The sequence below is a fragment of the Camelina sativa genome, chromosome 16 (assembly GCF_030686135.1).
Source record: "Camelina sativa cultivar CO46 ecotype springtype chromosome 16, ASM3068613v1".
NCBI classification, from domain to species: Eukaryota; Viridiplantae; Streptophyta; class Magnoliopsida; order Brassicales; family Brassicaceae; genus Camelina; species Camelina sativa.
This window is the reverse complement of record NC_141895.1, coordinates 19,197,533-19,216,397: the sequence shown is the minus strand read 5'-3', so window position 1 is coordinate 19,216,397 and position 18,865 is coordinate 19,197,533. Positions and strand designations below refer to the sequence as shown.

The 18,865-nt window shown below is 35.3% G+C and overlaps 4 protein-coding genes across 4 annotated transcripts; 1 reads left to right on the top strand and 3 right to left on the bottom strand.

Annotated features, from left to right (window-relative positions):
• Positions 1 to 2,758: 2,758 nt before the first annotated feature.
• LOC104750742 (putative E3 ubiquitin-protein ligase RHB1A) lies at positions 2,759 to 3,932 on the bottom strand. The gene is made up of 5 exons (XM_010472582.2): positions 3,857 to 3,932; positions 3,571 to 3,679; positions 3,397 to 3,484; positions 3,195 to 3,304; positions 2,759 to 3,089 (listed from the first exon to the last, which is right to left on the bottom strand). The coding sequence occupies exons 2-5, from the start codon at positions 3,673 to 3,675 to the stop codon at positions 3,042 to 3,044; spliced, it is 351 nt and encodes a 116-aa protein (XP_010470884.2). The 5' UTR covers positions 3,676 to 3,679; positions 3,857 to 3,932; the 3' UTR covers positions 2,759 to 3,041.
• Positions 3,933 to 5,703: 1,771 nt separating this feature from the next.
• Positions 5,704 to 7,308, bottom strand: LOC104750741 (uncharacterized). Its single transcript, XM_010472581.3, has 3 exons — positions 6,800 to 7,308; positions 6,600 to 6,724; positions 5,704 to 6,195 (listed from the first exon to the last, which is right to left on the bottom strand). Exons 1-3 carry the CDS (start codon positions 7,059 to 7,061, stop codon positions 5,899 to 5,901), a joined length of 684 nt encoding a protein of 227 aa, XP_010470883.2. The 5' UTR covers positions 7,062 to 7,308; the 3' UTR covers positions 5,704 to 5,898.
• An 826-nt stretch (positions 7,309 to 8,134) lies between these two features.
• Positions 8,135 to 12,773, top strand: LOC104750739 (uncharacterized). The gene is made up of 13 exons (XM_087490701.1): positions 8,135 to 8,792; positions 8,882 to 9,044; positions 9,256 to 9,308; positions 9,401 to 9,460; positions 9,549 to 9,671; positions 9,791 to 9,919; positions 10,054 to 10,722; positions 10,844 to 11,036; positions 11,133 to 11,326; positions 11,407 to 11,511; positions 11,715 to 11,854; positions 11,946 to 12,224; positions 12,319 to 12,773. The coding sequence occupies exons 1-13, from the start codon at positions 8,448 to 8,450 to the stop codon at positions 12,587 to 12,589; spliced, it is 2,724 nt and encodes a 907-aa protein (XP_087346827.1). The 5' UTR covers positions 8,135 to 8,447; the 3' UTR covers positions 12,590 to 12,773.
• Positions 12,586 to 15,660, bottom strand: LOC104750740 (uncharacterized). Its single transcript, XM_010472580.3, has 5 exons — positions 15,306 to 15,660; positions 13,472 to 15,002; positions 13,207 to 13,320; positions 12,967 to 13,116; positions 12,586 to 12,885 (listed from the first exon to the last, which is right to left on the bottom strand). The coding sequence occupies exons 2-5, from the start codon at positions 14,915 to 14,917 to the stop codon at positions 12,757 to 12,759; spliced, it is 1,839 nt and encodes a 612-aa protein (XP_010470882.1). The 5' UTR covers positions 14,918 to 15,002; positions 15,306 to 15,660; the 3' UTR covers positions 12,586 to 12,756.
• Between the last annotated feature and the right edge of the window lie 3,205 nt (positions 15,661 to 18,865).

Sequence of the window (18,865 nt, the reverse complement as noted above, 5' to 3'; positions counted from 1 at the left end):
GCTGATTAGTTTGTAATTTTTATCTACACAAATAGAGCCATTTTAGATGTAGTGAACGTTCTGCCATCTCCCCCAGCCCCACTCACCATAAATATTAAATATTATACATGGAGTCATGTACCGTATTCTGTGTGACTAGTAACAAATACTCTCTCTGTTTCAAAATACAGGATGTTTTAGCTAAAACACGCAGATTAAAAACTTTTTATTTTTAACAAGTTCAACCAATCAGAAACAATACTGTATAATATAAAATACTAAACTAATCTAAAAGTTGCATAGAAACTTGAAAACATCATATATTATAAAACAAAAAACTTCTCTAAAACATCTTATATTTTGAAATAGATGGAGTATATAGTATCAAACTGTCAAAGTGTCAATGATTTAAGTTGAGTTATGAGTCTATTTCATATATAACTCATAAATGTTATCAATGATTTATTTTGGTTTTCTAAGTATGAAATTTAAGTTCAGTTGTAATTTGCATCTTGATTTTCACTTTTGAGTGAAAAATACAACTCTTGAGTAACTCAAAATGTTTTTACTCTTGAGCTCTGTTATTACTCAAAATGTTTCTAGTAGCTGTTGAGTAACTCCAAATGTCTTTACTCAAAATGTAAATTTTCACTCTTGAGTAGCTCTATTTAAATGTTGAGTAATTTTGTATCAACTAGATTTTAACCAAAATTAAATTTTGAGTAGCTCCAAATGTCTTTATTCAAAATCAAATTGCAACATCTGCTAAAAACTTGTATTTTTATTATACATATGTTTATGTAATAAAATAATTTTAAAAACAAATGAAATCATATAAGGAGGAAATGAGAGAAGAAAATTGGAAAATGAATATTGGGATTTATTAGGATGTGATTTTAGGAATTTTTGTTATATATGATAAATATTAGTTTTCAATTTTTTTTAATAACCAAAAAATATCAATAGCATAGGGTTGTAAAGAGTTTGGAACTCAGAAGATTTTTTTTTACAAAATGTACTTGCAGAATGTATATATAGATAATTTCACAATATTTAAATCAACTATTAATTTATATTTTAAAAGTAGCAATGACCAATTAGTTATTAAAGTATAAAACATATACATAAAAACAAAACATGAAACCTTATTTTATATATGTTTTGCATACTTTTTGCTTAATTTTTTCGTTAAAAATACACAAATGATGCTGATGAAATTAGTTGAAGAAGTTAACAGAGCAGAAATGCATGATTAAGAGGATTTAGGAGACCAACGCAACAACTTGAAGTCACTCTTGCACAATTTAGAGATACTCAGATTTTTTATTAGTTTGGTTTGAGTATAGATGAAATTGATATATATATATATATATATATATATATATATATAGTTCCGGAACTATATCTCTATCATAATTTCTTGAATAAAACAGATCTATATATCTATCAATTTCATCTATATTCAAACCAAATATCAATTTCAATTGTTATGCATTCTTTAGTAGAAAGATCAACTGTTATGTTACTAACGAGGGACATTCTGATCTTCGAAAACCCGTTGCTTGGTAACATCACAGGAAGATATGTGTGTTCTCTCCCCAAAAGTGGTTCTGGTCAAACCCACAAAACACGATCTGCCCGCCATTTGGATCTTCATGGGTTCCATCTCCCTTGTAAGACCTCAACCAAATAGAGAAAATGTGTCTCCCCACGAAACCAAAGAAGTGAAGCCGATAAAGAGATCTAGAAGATCAGAAGATTAATAACAATATATTATATTTTTATTATATAGATATTTTTATATTTCCAATCATGGTAGTTTAAGAAACTCTTGTACTATATAATTCTATGTAATCTAAAAGCTTATGATTGTGAGAGTCAATATACTATTTCCTAAATACTAAGGTGTTCTTCTCTCATCAACCTTCAATATGGTATCAGAGCAGCTTATGCTCAAGTTGCCATCTAACGATCAAACTTTTTTTCTTCAAATTTCCATCTAATTCTTAAGTTATATGCTTCAAACACTTCTTTCTTCTCTTCAATTGATATTCTTTTCATTAGTTAAAAAGAAAAAAAAAATCATGTCTTCTTCCTTTTTGTAACCACAACGTACCAATCTTCACCTCTGCTACCATTGTCACCAATCAACGGTGAAACTCTCACGGCCACCTCCAAGGTCAATCTGTAGTGAAGTCCATCCCATAATCCCTAAAATTTATGCTTTTACACGACAAGTGTCGTTTCAGATCCAAGTTGATCTCGTCTTCAAGATGTCCAAAAGACTTCTTCAAAGCTATTAGCTTCCTTACCTTCACAGACAAGTATTGTCAGAAGTGTTTTCATGAGTCATTTAACTCTGGCACACTACGGTAAATCCGTCCAACCACATGGTTTAAGCACAACGCTTCATAACTCCAATCAAATACAACATCATATATGGTCAATCTCAAGCCATCACTTCCGCTTCACTCATAAAACCGCAATTTATATATTTAACCAAAACAGGGCAATTTATATATTTACCGTAATTAATTTTGAGTTTAGTCCTCGTATTATGCAAAGATCATATAATAAAGAAAAAAATACATATTTTTTGGATTGAAGACCATTGTTTCAACAAAAAAAATAAGAATAATACTCAATCAGTCTTGTTTGCTTTCTCGAACAACAACAAAAAAATTGGCTTGTTCAAGATAGGAGCTGAGGCACATTGAGTGTTATGATGGGTACAATTGACACCAATAAAATTTTATAATTGTTCTAATTGAAGAAAAAAAGCACAAACTTTGTTGATTATATTCAACGAACAAAAAAAAAGTATACATAAGAATTGTAGATCAAAACAGAAGAGATAAAGGAGATTTTTCTACCCACCTCCTAAAACTTGTCCCAAATGAATTATATCACAAACAAGAATATATATATATATATATATATCATTGTTTGCCAAAAAAAAAAAACCATTAAACACCACAATGAAATTATTAATTTAGCCAAAAATAATTTAATCAAAATTTTCCAAATTGTTGAAGAAGAATAATTGTTACTCCATCTTATCTTTACTCCACATGCTCTGTAATTTCGTCACCCTTCAAGAAAAGCATTGTCTGCATGTGAAATCACAAACATATAAATCAAACCCAATTTCTTACTTTCCAAAAACAAATATGGTCATAAGAAGAAATATATGTTAAGATACATAAAAAATTAACCTTGGAACAAAAGGGACAAGCTTCACTTCTCTCCATCCATTCATAGATGCATGCAAGGTGAAACATATGTCCACATTGCAAAACTATCTTGGGGTTCTCCTCAATGTACTCTGTCTCCATTTACAATAGTAATTGAATTATTAACACTCACTCACTCAAAACTCCTAAATATAAATTCCGAGTTTTACAATTCTTTGTTTACCATAGAAACATGTCGGGCAAACGTCTTCTTCTTCGTCAGCGACACAGGAGATTTCTCCTCTTTCTAGGCTTTCAAATAGTTGCTTGAACTGGATCAAATTTGAAAGTGTTAAGCTCTTCGTTTAGTTTTTGGGAGAACAAGAAAAGGAATTGAGGTTTAAATATGTGGAGATACCTTGGGGGAAAAGTTATTCGTTAGTGGGTTAGTGAAGCCTCTGATTCTTGGTCGAGATTCATCAACGTGTTCCGTAATTCGAAAACAACAAAGTAGAATACCCATTGACCTGAATTAATATGTAAACTTATTAAATGGAGATCACCAATAATAAAACACACAAGAATTGAGTTAATCAAGTAGGTGATTATGGTAATTAATCACGAGTTTTCTGAAAAGACAGGACATAGAAGAAGAGGGCAGATGAACATAAGAAATTTGATTAATGTTTGTTGTGTTCTCATACCTTTGGATCGATCTTACTGAAAACTCAAAGGAATAGAGAGAAAAAAAAAGAGCGGAACGAATAAAATTAAGCGTGAGAAAAAAAAGCAACAAACTTGAACAATGAGGAAGCTTTGGTCCCGTAATCGCAGCCAAGTAAGATTCTTTGGAGAGCAACACAAGGAAACGTGGAGATTGTGTGGGATATTTTATGACGTGGCATGCCAAAAGAGTTTAAGAACTTTGACTCTTTTTGGAATGTGGAGTTATTATTTTTTTTTCAATTTACACTTAATGCAAGAAAATATATATATATATATATATCTACTAAAATAGCATTAATACAAATTTTATGGACAACATATATTCCATAAATTTCCAAAAATAGCACTATTCAACACATTAAAATATTTAAAACTAATTTTTAAAATTTTGTTTTTTAGGTTTGGGTTCTCAATTTCAATTTAGGGTATATTTTTGAGGGGTATGGTTTAGTGTTTTGAATTTAGAAACTAATTTAAAGATTAATTAGTGCTATTTTTGGAGCTTTAGAGATATTGTGCTAGTTTTGGGAAAAAAACTTATTTTGATGCTATTTTTGAGAATCTCCCAAAAAAATTGTAGACTTGAAAATTTTATTTATAAATCTTATTGAAGTTTTAATTATAAATTTGTAACAAATATAAAATATGTGCTTCTTAGCACAAGAAAGGAAAGATAGTAATTGGTTTCAAAAGAAAAAGGGAAAGATAATTATGGTGATTACACTTAACTTGATATATGCCAAATCGCAACTTTAATCACAAAACCAAGTTGCAGATATTTTTTTCTATTTTTAAAACAAACCCTCTTTTTATTGGTTGATGATATATGTGCTGCCTGTATGTATATGCAACTGTGTTGACTGGTTCTCCCACTACCTCCCGCAAACGTTGCGTTTACGGGTGGTAGTGGTTGCTAGCGATTAGAACCAATCACATAAAACGCTTTTAATCGCTCTTAATCGCTTTCAACCGCTTCAAACCACTGAATTCCAAAAGCTGCTTCCTGTAAGTGTTTGCGGTTGCGGGCGATTGCGGTTGGAATTTTTTTTTTTATATATAAAACTTAAAAAAAATCAATGATAATGAAATTCTTTTGTGTTATATTATCTATCTAACCATTTTATTCATTAAGGATGAGAGAAAATGAAGTACGGATACGATTACAGATATTATAAAATAAACAATTAGAAGAAAATAATATTCCAATTAACAATAACCCAGAAAACTTGATGTAAATTTAATGACACAACGCACATAAGTTCAAAAAAATCTAAATAAATATAATATTTCATCAGACATTTTTAAAAAATAAGATTATTTGTGAAAAATATTAAAACAAATCACCAATGACTCTTCTCAACTCTCACTTAACCATTCCTACTGATGCAACTACTGACCCACGATCTAAGAGAAAAGAGAACAGATCTACGATCTAAAGCATATGTTTTGTCATTTATCAAATTTTTGGTGAAAAGCGAAATGCATAAAGGAATAAGTATTTCAATATAAAATTTATTTGTTTTTTGAATAAATATTTTAGTATTTTTTAATAAATTTAAATTATAAATCAAGTTTAATTAAATTTTTTGTGTTTTTAAACATTTATATATTATATATCACATTAATTATGTTCCAACCGCTATTGCACCCGCTGGTCAACCAGTCGTAAACTTCCCGCAAACGCACCAATTTTAAATCGCTAAACCAGTCGTTCAAAAAGCTTAATAACGCTTGAAACCGCAATTGCCCGCTTCCGCAATCTCCCGCAACCGCAGCATTTGAACCAGTCACGCCCTAAATTTTTTACATCTGAAAACAAAATACATTTTGGAAGAAGTAAACTCATATAAAAATTGCACCAAAAAATCCATAAACAACAACTATGATTTTTGTTTCTGTCGACAGCTTTATCAAACCACAACCATGATTAATTATATAAGAAAAGTAAATACTAGAAACAATCATACACTCTTAAAAGGGTTATATTAATTTAGATAAGAAAAGTAAATACTAGAAACAATCATGCCAAAAGCCAGAAGTCTTTGTGGCACTTAGTTGTAAGAGTGTAACCACCGAGCTTCTTGCCTCTCTTACGAACCGCAATGGCCATACAAGGAGAGTTGTTGATGCAATACTCTACAAAGTCGTGTTTGGACGTCACGGGTCGGGCCTGCGATGCCCATACCATTAGTAACCGCCACGTAGCGTGCTGTTTCTTCTGGCCTAGAACCAGCAAGGAAGCCTCTCTTTCTTTTGCTTCTTTTACTATGGTCGGACCCTTCTCGTCACCTTTTACAACCACCACTTCTGTCTTTACCTAATTCAACAAATTATTGTTTTGATTTCTTTCTAAATATAAAAAAAAAAAGTAAGAAAAAAAAATGTTTTGAATAAATACATGGTGAAAGTGGATTATCTAGTTAAAAGGATATTATAATGAAGTGTTAATCAATATTGTATGAACATATAACGATCTGTGTAGCGCAAAATGGAATGAACAATTCACTTTAAAGTAAAGATCGATCAAAATTGTTGATCGCCAACTACAATTGTGAAGAAGAATGTGCGATATAGATTTTATTCATTTATACAATTTAACCATATTGTTATTTCCGAGAATATACATAAATGATGAATTGTTCAAAAAATAATAATCGTTGAATTTTTTATAAATGTTATGTAGAAAAAAAAAGGTGTATGGTAAAGAAACGTATAACGAACCTCAGGTCTTTTAAGCTCACAAATGTTTTTCAAGGCTAAAACTTTTTTATTAGCTCTTGACGCTATGGGTTTGTCATAAGATTCTTCTTCTTCTTCTTCATCTTCTTCTTTGGTAGCTAGAGCACCTAGAGAACGAAACATGCTATATAATAAGAATCATTTTGTGGGAAAACAAAAATATGAAGAAAGAGAGAATTGACCTGATTGAGAGGGTTTAGCTTTAAAAAAGTAAAGAAGAAGAATGTAATCTTGAGGCTGAGCACAGTGCGAGAGAGTCCAAAGAAGAGCGTTTTTAGCCTCCGAGCAAGAATCAACCACGACCATGATTCTTCTTCCTTTTATCTCTGTGGAGGAGCTTGGAGGCTCGTGGCTGCAGCCATGCTGGCTCGTAGTTGTCGGTGGTTGGACTCTTACATTAGCCCTTATCCTGCTTAGAAAGAACCCGTCTCCTTTCTTTCCCATTCTTTCTCTCTCTCTCTCTCTCTCTCTCTATCTCTCTTTCTCAAAAGAATTGGACAAGAAGATGTTATAAGATGGTGGAGAAAGTAAATGAGATTAAGAGCTAATATGATAATGAGTAATTATGATCTTGCTTTTGGTAGCTCCCCACACTTTTATATACGTAATCCTCAGTTTCTCACTTTTATACCCATGTTTAGTAGTAGCCACAATGTTATTTAAAGAGTAAATTATTATCCTTGCTTTTGGTAGCTCCCCAATTTAGACGCGTTGCACTTAAACTTGCTAAATGTGTACTTTGTACGTGTATATATAGAACCGACATCCACATTTACAATCTCATGGCCTATAGAATCGTTGTGACCTTTGCAATGACTTGTGCACCAAATCATAACTAATAAATACTACTATATGTTTTTATTCTTATTTCGTTCCATGTTTTTCAAATTTTAAACCCGAAGATTAATCATTTACGTGAGTTATTTTGTAATTATGTTTCTCCGGGTGACCGGGTCTAGTTATCAAAACCCATTGTGAGTGAATGAATATAATGATGGACAAATCTCATGGGATATAGAATTGTTGTGAAATTTGCAATCACTAATCTTGTGCACCAACTATTTTTTTCTTTCTTTATTTCATTCCATGTTTATCGAATTCTAAGCACATAGATTAATCATTTTGGTGAGTTCCTTTGTAATCATCTTTCTCCGGTCTCTAGTTATCAAAACCCATTGTGGGTGAATAATGATGGCTATTTTACTTATACTTTTGTATCCAAACTTTATTTCTCTTATTTACTTAGTTTTGTATTGCTTTGGGTATGAATAATGATGTCTCAACTCTTTTGTGTTATTATTATTAGACATTGAGTGTTGGGTCGTTGGCCCTTCTTCTTCATCATGTTCATCATCATCAAGCCGTAGGTCCCAACACTAATTCCTGCCAACCGATAATTGTTACGGACCATATGTGTTATGTAACATAATTCTAATTTTTTTTTTTTAAGTAGTAGAATTGTCATAACTGATCTTTAATTAGCCAATTAAAAAGTTCGTAATGCTTATCATAGAAATGTCTTGTTCGGTGTGTGTTAGTCGAAGGTTGAGATTTTTTACTGTCATTGTACAAGTGTTAAAGCAAGGTAAATCTTATGTTATTGTAAAACATGGGCTTTGGGCCTTTTTAATTAAATTGGGCTTATGGATCGTACTTTATCTGACCCGTCCGCCCACCCGCCCGTTTCCTCTTCTTCTTCTATTTTGTAGTCTGAGGCTCTGAGCTATTCGTGTTAGGTTAAAAACAAAATCTCCCAAAACCCTATTCGTTTACTAGTAAACCCTAGCCACCACCGTCGTCATCGCCGCCGCCGGAGAAACAAAAGAAATCATGGGGAAAGATAACAAAACGAAGAAGAAGCCAAACAAAAAAGGCGAAAGAAGAACGGGACCAGATGCAGTCGCCATGAAAGCCAAGCCGAAAAAAGTGGTTAACCCATTTGAATCAATTACGTCTCGCCAGAAGTTCGAAATCCTCGGAAAGAAGCGTAAAGGAGAAGAACGACGCATCAGTGTCTCTAGAACCCTCGCTGTTGATAAGAGGAAGAACACATTGGAGAAAGAGTATGAGCGGAGCTTGAAAGCTTCGGTTTTTTTGGATAAGCGTATTGGAGAACAGAACGATGAGCTTGGAGAGTTTGATAAGGGTATAATTCGATCGCAGAGAGAGCGTCAGGTTAGTTTATTTTGATGTGTAAAGACATTGAAAATTTAAAACTTGGGGATCAAAAACTGATCTTTTTTTTTTGTGTATGGTGATTGTAGTTGAAACTAGCGAAGAAGAGCATGTATAATTTGTCTGATGGTGAAGAAGATATTTATGAAGATGGTGCTCTTGGTGGTTCTTCTGTTAGGGATGATTTTGATTCTGGACTTTTGTCAGATGAAGATCTTCAAGATGATGATCTGGAAGCTTCTGAATCGAAGAGTATGTTTTTCTTGCTAACACTTTTTGCTAGTGCCCTAGTATATTGAATTATAGAGATGCTGGTGCAGAGATTGAATTGTTGCCAAATGTTTATGGTTACATTGACATTTTGAAAAAAGTTTGTATTATCAGGAAGTGCTGCTTCTTCAACATTTATTGTGTCTGTTAACCTTGGCAAAGCTAATATTGTCTAAACCACTCTCTGGCACAGGGATGAAGCATCTGAACAGAAACAAACAGGTTGAAGCATCTGGAGAGGAAGTGGTAAGAACAACTGGTCTCTTAAATGTCTGGGTGTAGTTTACCTTGAGGTTGACTCGTAAGGTCCTAATGATATTCTTGGATTCTCTCTACAGAGGCATAAGAGCAAGAAGGAAGTCATGGAAGAGATCATTATGAAGAGCAAACTTGGCAGGGTGATTATTCCTCTGTTTTTTCTTGTATTTTCTTTTGCATGGTGGGTCAATTTGCAGTTGATGATTTGTTAAATTTTGTGGTCTTTAGATGGAGAAAGCTAAGCAAAAGGACGAAAAAGAAAAGCTAATGGATGAGCTGGATAAAAACTTCGAGTCCTTGGTGAATTCTCAGGCGATGGAGAGTTTAACTAAGCCTTTTGATGTCGAAGAGGTGAAAAATGATCACAGTTTATAGTTGTTTAAATACTGAGCATATGTATCTATATGAGTCTTATCAGGCTTCTTAGTTCATGATTTTTTTTTTGCGTGATGTAATCCTTTTGTCTGCAGGAGAAAGGCAATCCTTATGTAAACATTCTGAATGCTATGGCAATGGAGATTCGTGCTCGTCCTTCTGAGAGGACAAAGACACCTGAAGAAATAGCCCAGAAAGAGCGAGAAAAATTAGAGGATCTTGAGGTATGTCTGTCGAAAGCCATTGCAGTTTTACATTCTGACTGTTAAACTATAAAGAGAAGGGTTTATCTTATTGTGAAGTCAAGGTCTTACGGTTGACATAATTTAATATTGATACAAATTTTCAACACTCCTAGGAAGAGCGTAAGAAAAGGATGCAGGAAACTGATGAGTTGAGCGATGGGGACGAGGAAACTGGCGGTGAGGAATTAACAAAGAGGCCAATGGCCATTTCTGGCGACGATCTTGGTGATTCCTTCTCAGTGGAAGAAGAGAAGCCAAAAAGGGGATGGATTGATGATGTTCTTGAAAAAAAGGACGATGTTGATAATTCAGAAAGTGATGAGAATGATGGATCGTCTGAGGATTCAGAAAATGAAGAAGAAGAAGAAGATGATGATGATGATGATTGTGAGTTAGATGGGGGTGATGAGAAACAGAGAAAAGTTCATCATTTAAAAGACTGGGAACAAAGTGATGATGAGCTAGGGGATGAGCTGGAAGATGAAGATGAAGATGATGATGAAGAAGAAGTGGAGCCAACAGTACACAAAAAGTTGAAGAATGACGATGCTGCTCCGTATAAAGGAGAAGGGTTGTCTGGAACAGTGAAACAAAAAACTAATATGATGAAATTGAGTTCCACGCAGCGTGATATTCCTTTCATGATTGATGCTCCACAGAATTTTGAGGAATTGCTTGCTCTTGTGGAAGATTGTTCAAATGCAGATGTTATTTTAATTGTCAACCGAATCCGGATAGCACACTCAATTAAGATTAAAGCTGAAAACCGAAAAAAGATGCAGGTATGGTTTATTATAGCTTTCAAAGATCTACCTGCTTGCAGTTTTGTTTTTTGTTTTCAGGCCCTTGAACTGGTTCATGCCTCAATTGCTTTCTGACTGTTTGTTATTGTCTGTCATCCAGGTCTTTTACGGTATTCTGTTGCAGTATTTTGCCGTTCTTACAAGCAAGAAGCCCTTGAACTATGAGTTACTAAATATGCTTGTCAAACCTTTAATTGAGATGAGCATGGAGATCCCCTACTTTGCTGCAATATGTGCTCGCCAGCGGCTTTTAAAGACCCGTGCACAGTTTTGCGAGGCTATCAAGAATCCTGGTTTGTGATGCTTCCATAACCTTGAATTTTAGTGTTCTTTGAGAAACATGCCTATTCCATCTTTTTACCCTAACTAGTTCAGAAACATTCTTTCAGAGGATGGATGCTGGCCTTCCTTGAAAACATTGTTTCTCTTGCGGCTCTGGTCCATGATTTTTCCGTGCTCTGACTTTCGCCATGCTGTGATGACCCCATCGATATTGTTGATGTGTGAATATCTCATGCGTTGTCCCATCTCCTCTGGTCGTGATATTGCCATAGGTTCCTTTTTATGCTCCATTGTTCTGTTGGTAAGGAGAAGTTGATCCCGACGTTCTTTCCTTGGCAGTTTCCATATTCATTTTCTCATGCAAACGAAAATGTACTGTAGGTTGCTAAACAATCTAAAAGGTTCTGTCCTGAAGCCATATTATTTATCCGAACTCTCCTGATGGCCGCTTCAGACAAAAAATCACCATCATCTGAAGAATCTGAGGTACATTATTTAATAAGGCCTAGTTTTGTATTGTGCTTACGATTTAAATTGATAGATGTTCAATACTGTACCTAAGAATTGAAGACATGCATAGGCAGCTGTTTTATCATTACATGGAACTCATGTTGTGCTGAATGACCTGTCGTATATCTTGAACTTCTATCAAATACTGGGCTAATAAGCCGTGGTATATCTTGTTACAGTTTTATCATTTCATGGAATTAAAATCGCTGACTCCATTGCTGTGCATACAAGACGACGTGAAGGAGGTCATGCCTCTGAACTTCCTAAAGATAATGGATGAGCCAGCAGACTCTCCATATTTCAGCTCTGATGATTTCAGGTATGTTCTCACTTCTGAACTCTATTTTCTTTTTTAGACACCAAGCCAGCAAAAAGTGTGTATTGTAATAATGTTGGCTTTGGTTCAACAGAGCAAGCATCCTTTCAAGTGTATGTGAGACTCTTAGAGGGTTTGTGGAGATAAACGGAGGATTGAGTTCCTTTCCAGAGATATTCATACCCATCTCAACTTTATTACACCAAATTGGGAACCAAGAAAATATCCCACAAACTCTCAAGGATAAATTAGAGGATGTCGCAAAGCTCATCGAAACGAAAACCGAAGAGCATCACAAGGAACGCAAACCACTCTCTATGCGTAAGCATAAGCCAGTACCCATCAAAATGGTCAATCCCAAATTTGAAGAGAAGTAAGTCCCACTTGCATTCACTCTCACTCAGTTTATAATTACAGAGGCCACATAGGATGATCTCTGTAACGGGTTGTATACAATTGTTGTGCAGCTTTGTTCAAGGCAGGGATTACGATCCAGACAAGTACCGTTCTGACGTCAAAAAGTTGAAGAGAAAGTTGAAACAGGAGGCCAAAGGAGCAGTGCGTGAGCTTCGCAAAGACAACGAGTTCATGAGCACTGTTAAAGCAAAAGAGAAGGCTGTGCATGAACAAGAGAGAGCAGAGAAACATGGCAAAAATTGGGCTTTTCTTCAGGAACAAGAACATGCTTTCAAATCTGGACAACTTGGTAAAGGCAAAGGCAAGAAGAGAAGACGTTGATACCAGTGCCTCTATTATTCCCTTTTTCAAACCTACCAACACAATTTTGTTGTTTCTGTTGGATAATCAAAAAAACTAATTTACAGAGAATTATCCCTTCTAAGAAACAAAAAAAATGATTTTCATTACATTTCTTCTTCGTTGGTCAATGTTAGCGAGCAATAAGCTCAAAATTTGTCCTTCATGCGTACAATAAGCTTGAATTTTTCTTCTGCTTCAACTTGCTGTTTAATGTCACCTCTTGATGCTCTGTCCGGATGAAATTTTAATACAGCTCGTTTGTACGCTGCATGTACCTAAATTTTACAATGGTTTCGATCATGATATGCGAATACAAAAGCAGTTAACACTAACTGTAAAGATAGAATCAGGCTAACCTCATCTGGCAGAGGAGATGTCCCGCCACCAACATGAATCCCTAAGCCTCGAAGCAGCGATGCCATGTTCAAGCTCCTGATTTCCAGCTGTTTAAGTGATTTGGTTAATTCTGCACGGACTTTCTCCTTCATGTTCATGCTTTCTTCATCCTGTGATTTGGAGATGGAAAACCAAAATGAGTGTTAGCAACAAGTCAATGCATTGTTCAGAGGAGCAATCACTGAGGAAAAGTAGAAAACCTTCTTCAGTGTCTCTCTCACTTCCTCTACCCTCTCCTTTTGCCTTCTTTCCATCTCCAACTGTCGCGTGTTCTCTAACTTTCTTCTCTTACGTTGCTTCTGAGCTTCTTCTGCCTGTAACAGGGCACAATATAATTCAGCAGACAGAAACTATGATGAATAGGTTCTTTGAAGGTGAAAGAAACACTTAAAAGTCTATATCACCAGTGGCAAATTTTCAATAATTAACGGGAGTTTCAGAAGTTTGAGCAGAGTGTGGTCAAACCTGGATTTGTAATTGTCGTTGCCTGGACTCCCATTCTTCTTCTTGTGCTTTCTTGTATTCATCAGTCTCCTTTAACATTTCTCTGTTAAGCATGACATCGACTACAGGAGCTGTACCGTCACTACTCTGCACTTGTCCACTTGTAGATGGAATAGGATCAATGATCGGTTCTCTTGATTGATCTAAACTCGAGATCCCGTGCTCACCCCTGGCTCCATTACTTTGCGTTGTAACTCCATCCCCAGCAGAAGTCTGTGGCGGAGAGAATTTTAAGGCGTCTTCTTCTTCTTCAACTTCCTTGGTATGAGGTTGATATGTGGTGTTTTTCTTTGGATTCTCTTCTGGCGACTGTGAAGTTTCACATTGAACTTGAACTTTGTTTGGCTGTTCTACAACTTTTTTGAAACTAGTTTGATCTATCGGTTCATTTGACGAAGTAAAATGACTTGATGGTGTATCAAATCTTTCATGTTCAACTCGTATTTCGGGTGACAGTGGGGATGGTCCCTGAAAATCCTCTTCATTGAAAAAACTAGAATTAGCACTGTTTTTAGCTCTGTTGTCTTTCTCCACCGAGCCAAAGTTAGCCGCCATATCAGGAATTCTATCATCGGTTCCAAAGAAAGTAAAAGAGGTTTCTTTACCACCATCTGGATTTCTAGTGTCAAAGTGGAGATTTGAAGGACAAGCCTCCTCATTCAGACCAGCTTTTTTACCATCTGGATTTCTGGCAGCAGAGAAGAACGATGCTTGATCATGTTGTTCAGTTCTCCTTTCAAGATCAGGCCTGAAATTAGTGTCACAGTGGAGATTTGATGTACTGGCCTCCTCACTCAGACCAGCTTTACCAGGTTTCTTCATTTTTTTCAAGAAAGCTGCGCGTTCCCACTGCTCGCGGACCTCTCTATGAGACCCTTCTAAAATCTCACAATCAGAACCGTCGCTGTCGGAAAAGTCACTGTCAGTATCAGAACCTAAACCAAATCGAATTCCAGAAGAGGGCATTGTAGAGAAAGGCTGGTTGCATTTTGTAAATCTAAAACTAGCACATTTTTCTTGAATGAATTGGCAATCATCATTATCCACTTCCGCAGATGTTTGCAAGTTACCGGCAAGAGGGTTACCACTTGAACTACTCCCAGCTTTATGAACATTTTCTGTCTCATCCACCTCCTCCTCATCATCATCATCATCATCATCGTCAATACTAATCACTCTCTGCATAATAGACTTATTCCCAGTTCTTGAAGTGCCAGAAGCATTGCTTTTAGATGACTCGGGAAAATCAAGAATGATAACCTCATCATCGTCAACCACAATAAACTCCTCCCTAATCCCATTTGCCCTGCATCTTTTAGTTGGCATTCTATTCCAAGAACGTGATCTAATCTGACGATTCTCTCCCATTCCTTTCTTATGCTGCTGCTGTACATACGTGGAACGCATGAACTAGTACCAAAAGGGTTTCAAAGCATCAGTTATGAAGAGTATTCGTAGTTCCAGTTGCAGATACCCATATAGCTAAAACCACCTATAAGCAGAGAAGATGCAAAACACTTAAATTAGGTAACATAAAACTCAAAACAAAAGTGGAACTTTCATAAAACTATTCACTACATATACGCAAAGAAACCTAGAAACGATCATATGTCTGAACCTGAAATATAAAGTTAATATAGAAATCTACCAAATCGGAAAACTTCAATTGAAAAAGAAAAAAAACTAATCGTGCTTGCTAGGTTTGGATTTAGCATCGACCAATTCGAAATTTTGAGCACGACCCACGAATTTAAGAATCGAACTGAGCAAAGATTTTGAAGACAATTGAACTAACCTTTTCGACTATATACAACGACGGAGCCTTGTTGCTATAAAACTGAACCCTAATTTTTGGGTCTGAGAAAGGGGAAACAAAAAAACACGAACTCAAATTTAAAAAAAAAACGAAGTTTCGGAGAAAAGAAGAAGATGAGAGATCGATGGAGAGACGACGACGACTCGTGCCCTGCACCTCAGGGGGACAGACGTGGCCTAAATGAATCAATCAGATTAAATGGGTTTTGTTCGTTGATTGGTCTGTCTTTTGGATTGAGAGTGAAACTCATGTCATTCTTAACATATCTCTCCCCATTCGTCTTTTATGTTCATATATTTTCTTTGCGACTTTTTTTTTTTTTTCAGAGTTAATCAGAATTATATATAGGTTTTGGAACTTTTTTAATTAGAGTTTTTTTAAAAGAAAAAAGAAATTTTGTAAATCATGATGCCGTCAAAAAAAAAATCATAGTGAAATTTGAATTTAAATTTATATTATAGATACCTAAAAACATCGCTAACAAATCATTGATTATGATATTTTTCCTCTTACATCATCACTTCTATATTACTTTTTTTCGTTACAATCATCACTTCAATTTTGATAACCCAAAAAAAAAGTTAATAATGGCACGAGTCATGTTAAATATATATATTTTTTTTTCGGAATACCATTGTTTTTTTTTTTTTGTTAAAGGGCATTCAAATTAAAAAGCAGAGACGTAAAATGTTTACAGGGCTAGAGAGCTCAATACTGGAAGCCCAGTTAGATATAATCGATTACAAAATACCCATTGAGAAGGAACCAGAAATGAACCAGAAGTGAACCATGATAGTTACGATTGAACCAAAAGAAAACGGGTAGCAATTAAACCGTTTCAAACCACCTTTGTCTTCTTCCATTGAATGGTGAGAGATGACTCTTCGGTGAAATCGCAAAAGGTCGAGAGATTAGGGTTTTGTAACATTCCTTTCAGTTGTGCGATCCAGCGAACCAGAGGCCAAGCAGAGTGGAGGTGAGAGTTGGGTTGGAATCACGGAAGCTAAGGGCTCTGTTTCGCACAAGCTGATTAACCTGATGGAGGAGATGATCAGCTGGCTTAAAACAGTTCCAATGCAACCTGTGATTCCGTTCAGTCCAAAGGAAGTATATCAGTGCCTGCCAGGCGATTAGTAGGAGTTTCCTTGCTTCACGGGAGCCTTTGTAGTTGATGAGACCGTTCATTGTTCCAGTCCAGGAAGGTGCAGAGTTATGGTTGCAGCGGCGAGAGATCTTGCTCCATAGCGACCAGCTGTATGGGCAGTTGAAGAACAGATGATCACGGCTTTCAGATCCAATCGCGCAGAGTAAACAGCGGGAGTCAACCTGCAATCCCCATTGCAAAAGTCGGTCACGAGTTGGGCACCTGTTCAATACAACCAACCAAGTTAAAAAATTGTGTTTGGGGATTCCTCCGGAGGTCCAAACAATCTTATGCCACGGCACCGAAGGCAACTCTTCACCTAGCGCTGAACAGATCCTATCGGTTGAGTGACTGTCCTTCACTCGATCATTAATCCACCAGGTATGAGAGTCTTCTTCCTCCGTTAGTTGTAGAGCCGATAATTCAGCTTGATAACTAACTTGGGTCTCCGACCTTGCAGGTGGTAATCTCCAGTTCCCTTTTCTCCATAGATCCGCCAGGACTGCATTTTTGGGAATACCTATAGACAGATCCCCACTCAAGAATTCGCTCATTCGCCCTACCTTACACCAACGATCTGACCAGAAGCGACACTTTCGTCCATTTCCTAGCTTCACTATTATTCAAGGGTAAGCTTTTTCTCTTATCTTCAAAAGTTTTTTCGCTATCCAAAAGTGCTGGCTATTTGGTTTCGTGACCCAGAAATTACTCAAGTTACCATTGTTGAAATGTTATATATGGTATCTCGCGATTTTGTATTGACTTTTTAGAAAGTTGAAAGTAGAAAACTACCGGCTAAAACTTGTCTACATGGAGAAATAAAAATTCCAATTTCCAAATTTATTATCATTTTGTGCGGGTGAGAACTCATTTGTGTCGTGACATTTACATGATTATACTCCATTTCTTTCTTTCTTTCTTTTTTTTCTTTTTTGATAAAGAGATACTCCATTTCCCACGTTTATGACTAACATATGCATATATATTTCACATAATAATGTCATTACGTACGTTCGCGATTGTACATATTGTCATATATATTGACTCTAATACATATGGCTAATATTTCAGTCGATTAGATTTTCCGAATGACATTATCATTTTGAAATTTGACTATATAAAAAAAAAAAAAATTGTGACCCACTTATCCTAGTGGTTGATTACATCATCGACGATAACAGAAATAATATATGAAGTTATTTTTACAAGAATTTTCACATCTCCTTTTACTAGTTGTGGGATTCACGTGTGAATTGATACGAGGAACAAGAATCACCATTCATCATAGACATGACAATAATACACATATACCATCATGTTGAGTTTCATGCATTTCATTGGACTATATGTTATTATTGTACTATTATAGTCACCATCATCTGCATTCTCATTTGCTAATGTATGTATCTAGTCGTTTTCGGCACACAATGTTGGTCATGAGAATCCATAGCGAAACATTGGCGCATGATTTACTAATTAATATTTAGGGGTTTTGATTTAAAACGTGTAAGACGTTCGATCTCTTAATTATGACATTAATTAACGACTAGACAATATAAAAAGATACGTCTCCTAAAAAGAAACTTGGTAAGTGAAGTCCAACCTTGAAATATGTAAGTAGGAATGAATTTTTTACGAGACATCAACTTAGTTAAGGAATTACAGGATTATAACTAAACCTTCAAAGTAATGTGATATATACTCAAAAAGGGCCTAATCTTTCATGCGAGTGAAAATTTAGAATCACATATTGATAAACTTCTCTGTCACAATATGTAATCAAAAGCCCTTAATTTGAGTGTGAGGCCGAGTTTCTTGGGAGACAAAGAATTTGTTGTGAGAAGACTTTTGAGCTAGTCATAACACTCTCTCATATGATAAGACCATTAGTTATTGAGATTTCGTTTTGAAATTTTTCTACATGACTACATTTTTGGAATACATAGAAACCTTTAGTAAAGACAGATCAGAACTAAAAAGAGATAGAACTAGTGTGGGTTATCTCAAGTCCTGGGCCGGTTCAATAATTATTAGGAGTTCACATGAATCTGTGAGGTTAATAACCGTGACATAATCAATATAGGTGGCTGAATTGGAAGCCATTGTTGTCCGGGACGAATAGTTTGCAATTGTCGGACATATAAAGAATGTCAAATTGTTCTGATTTTAGGTAGATATTGAAACTCTAACTACATAAATTTTGAATTCTTGTATATTGGTGTTGAAAGATTACGATGAGCAGTTCCATAGTATATGTTAATTAAGTAGAAATGTGCAATATTTGAGGTAGACTAAGTCAAGAGATAATGTGACTGCTCCTAACTCTCATGATCTTATCCCAAATGACAATGAATTTGGTAACATCCAACTCAATAATAATTTCATATTAAAATTA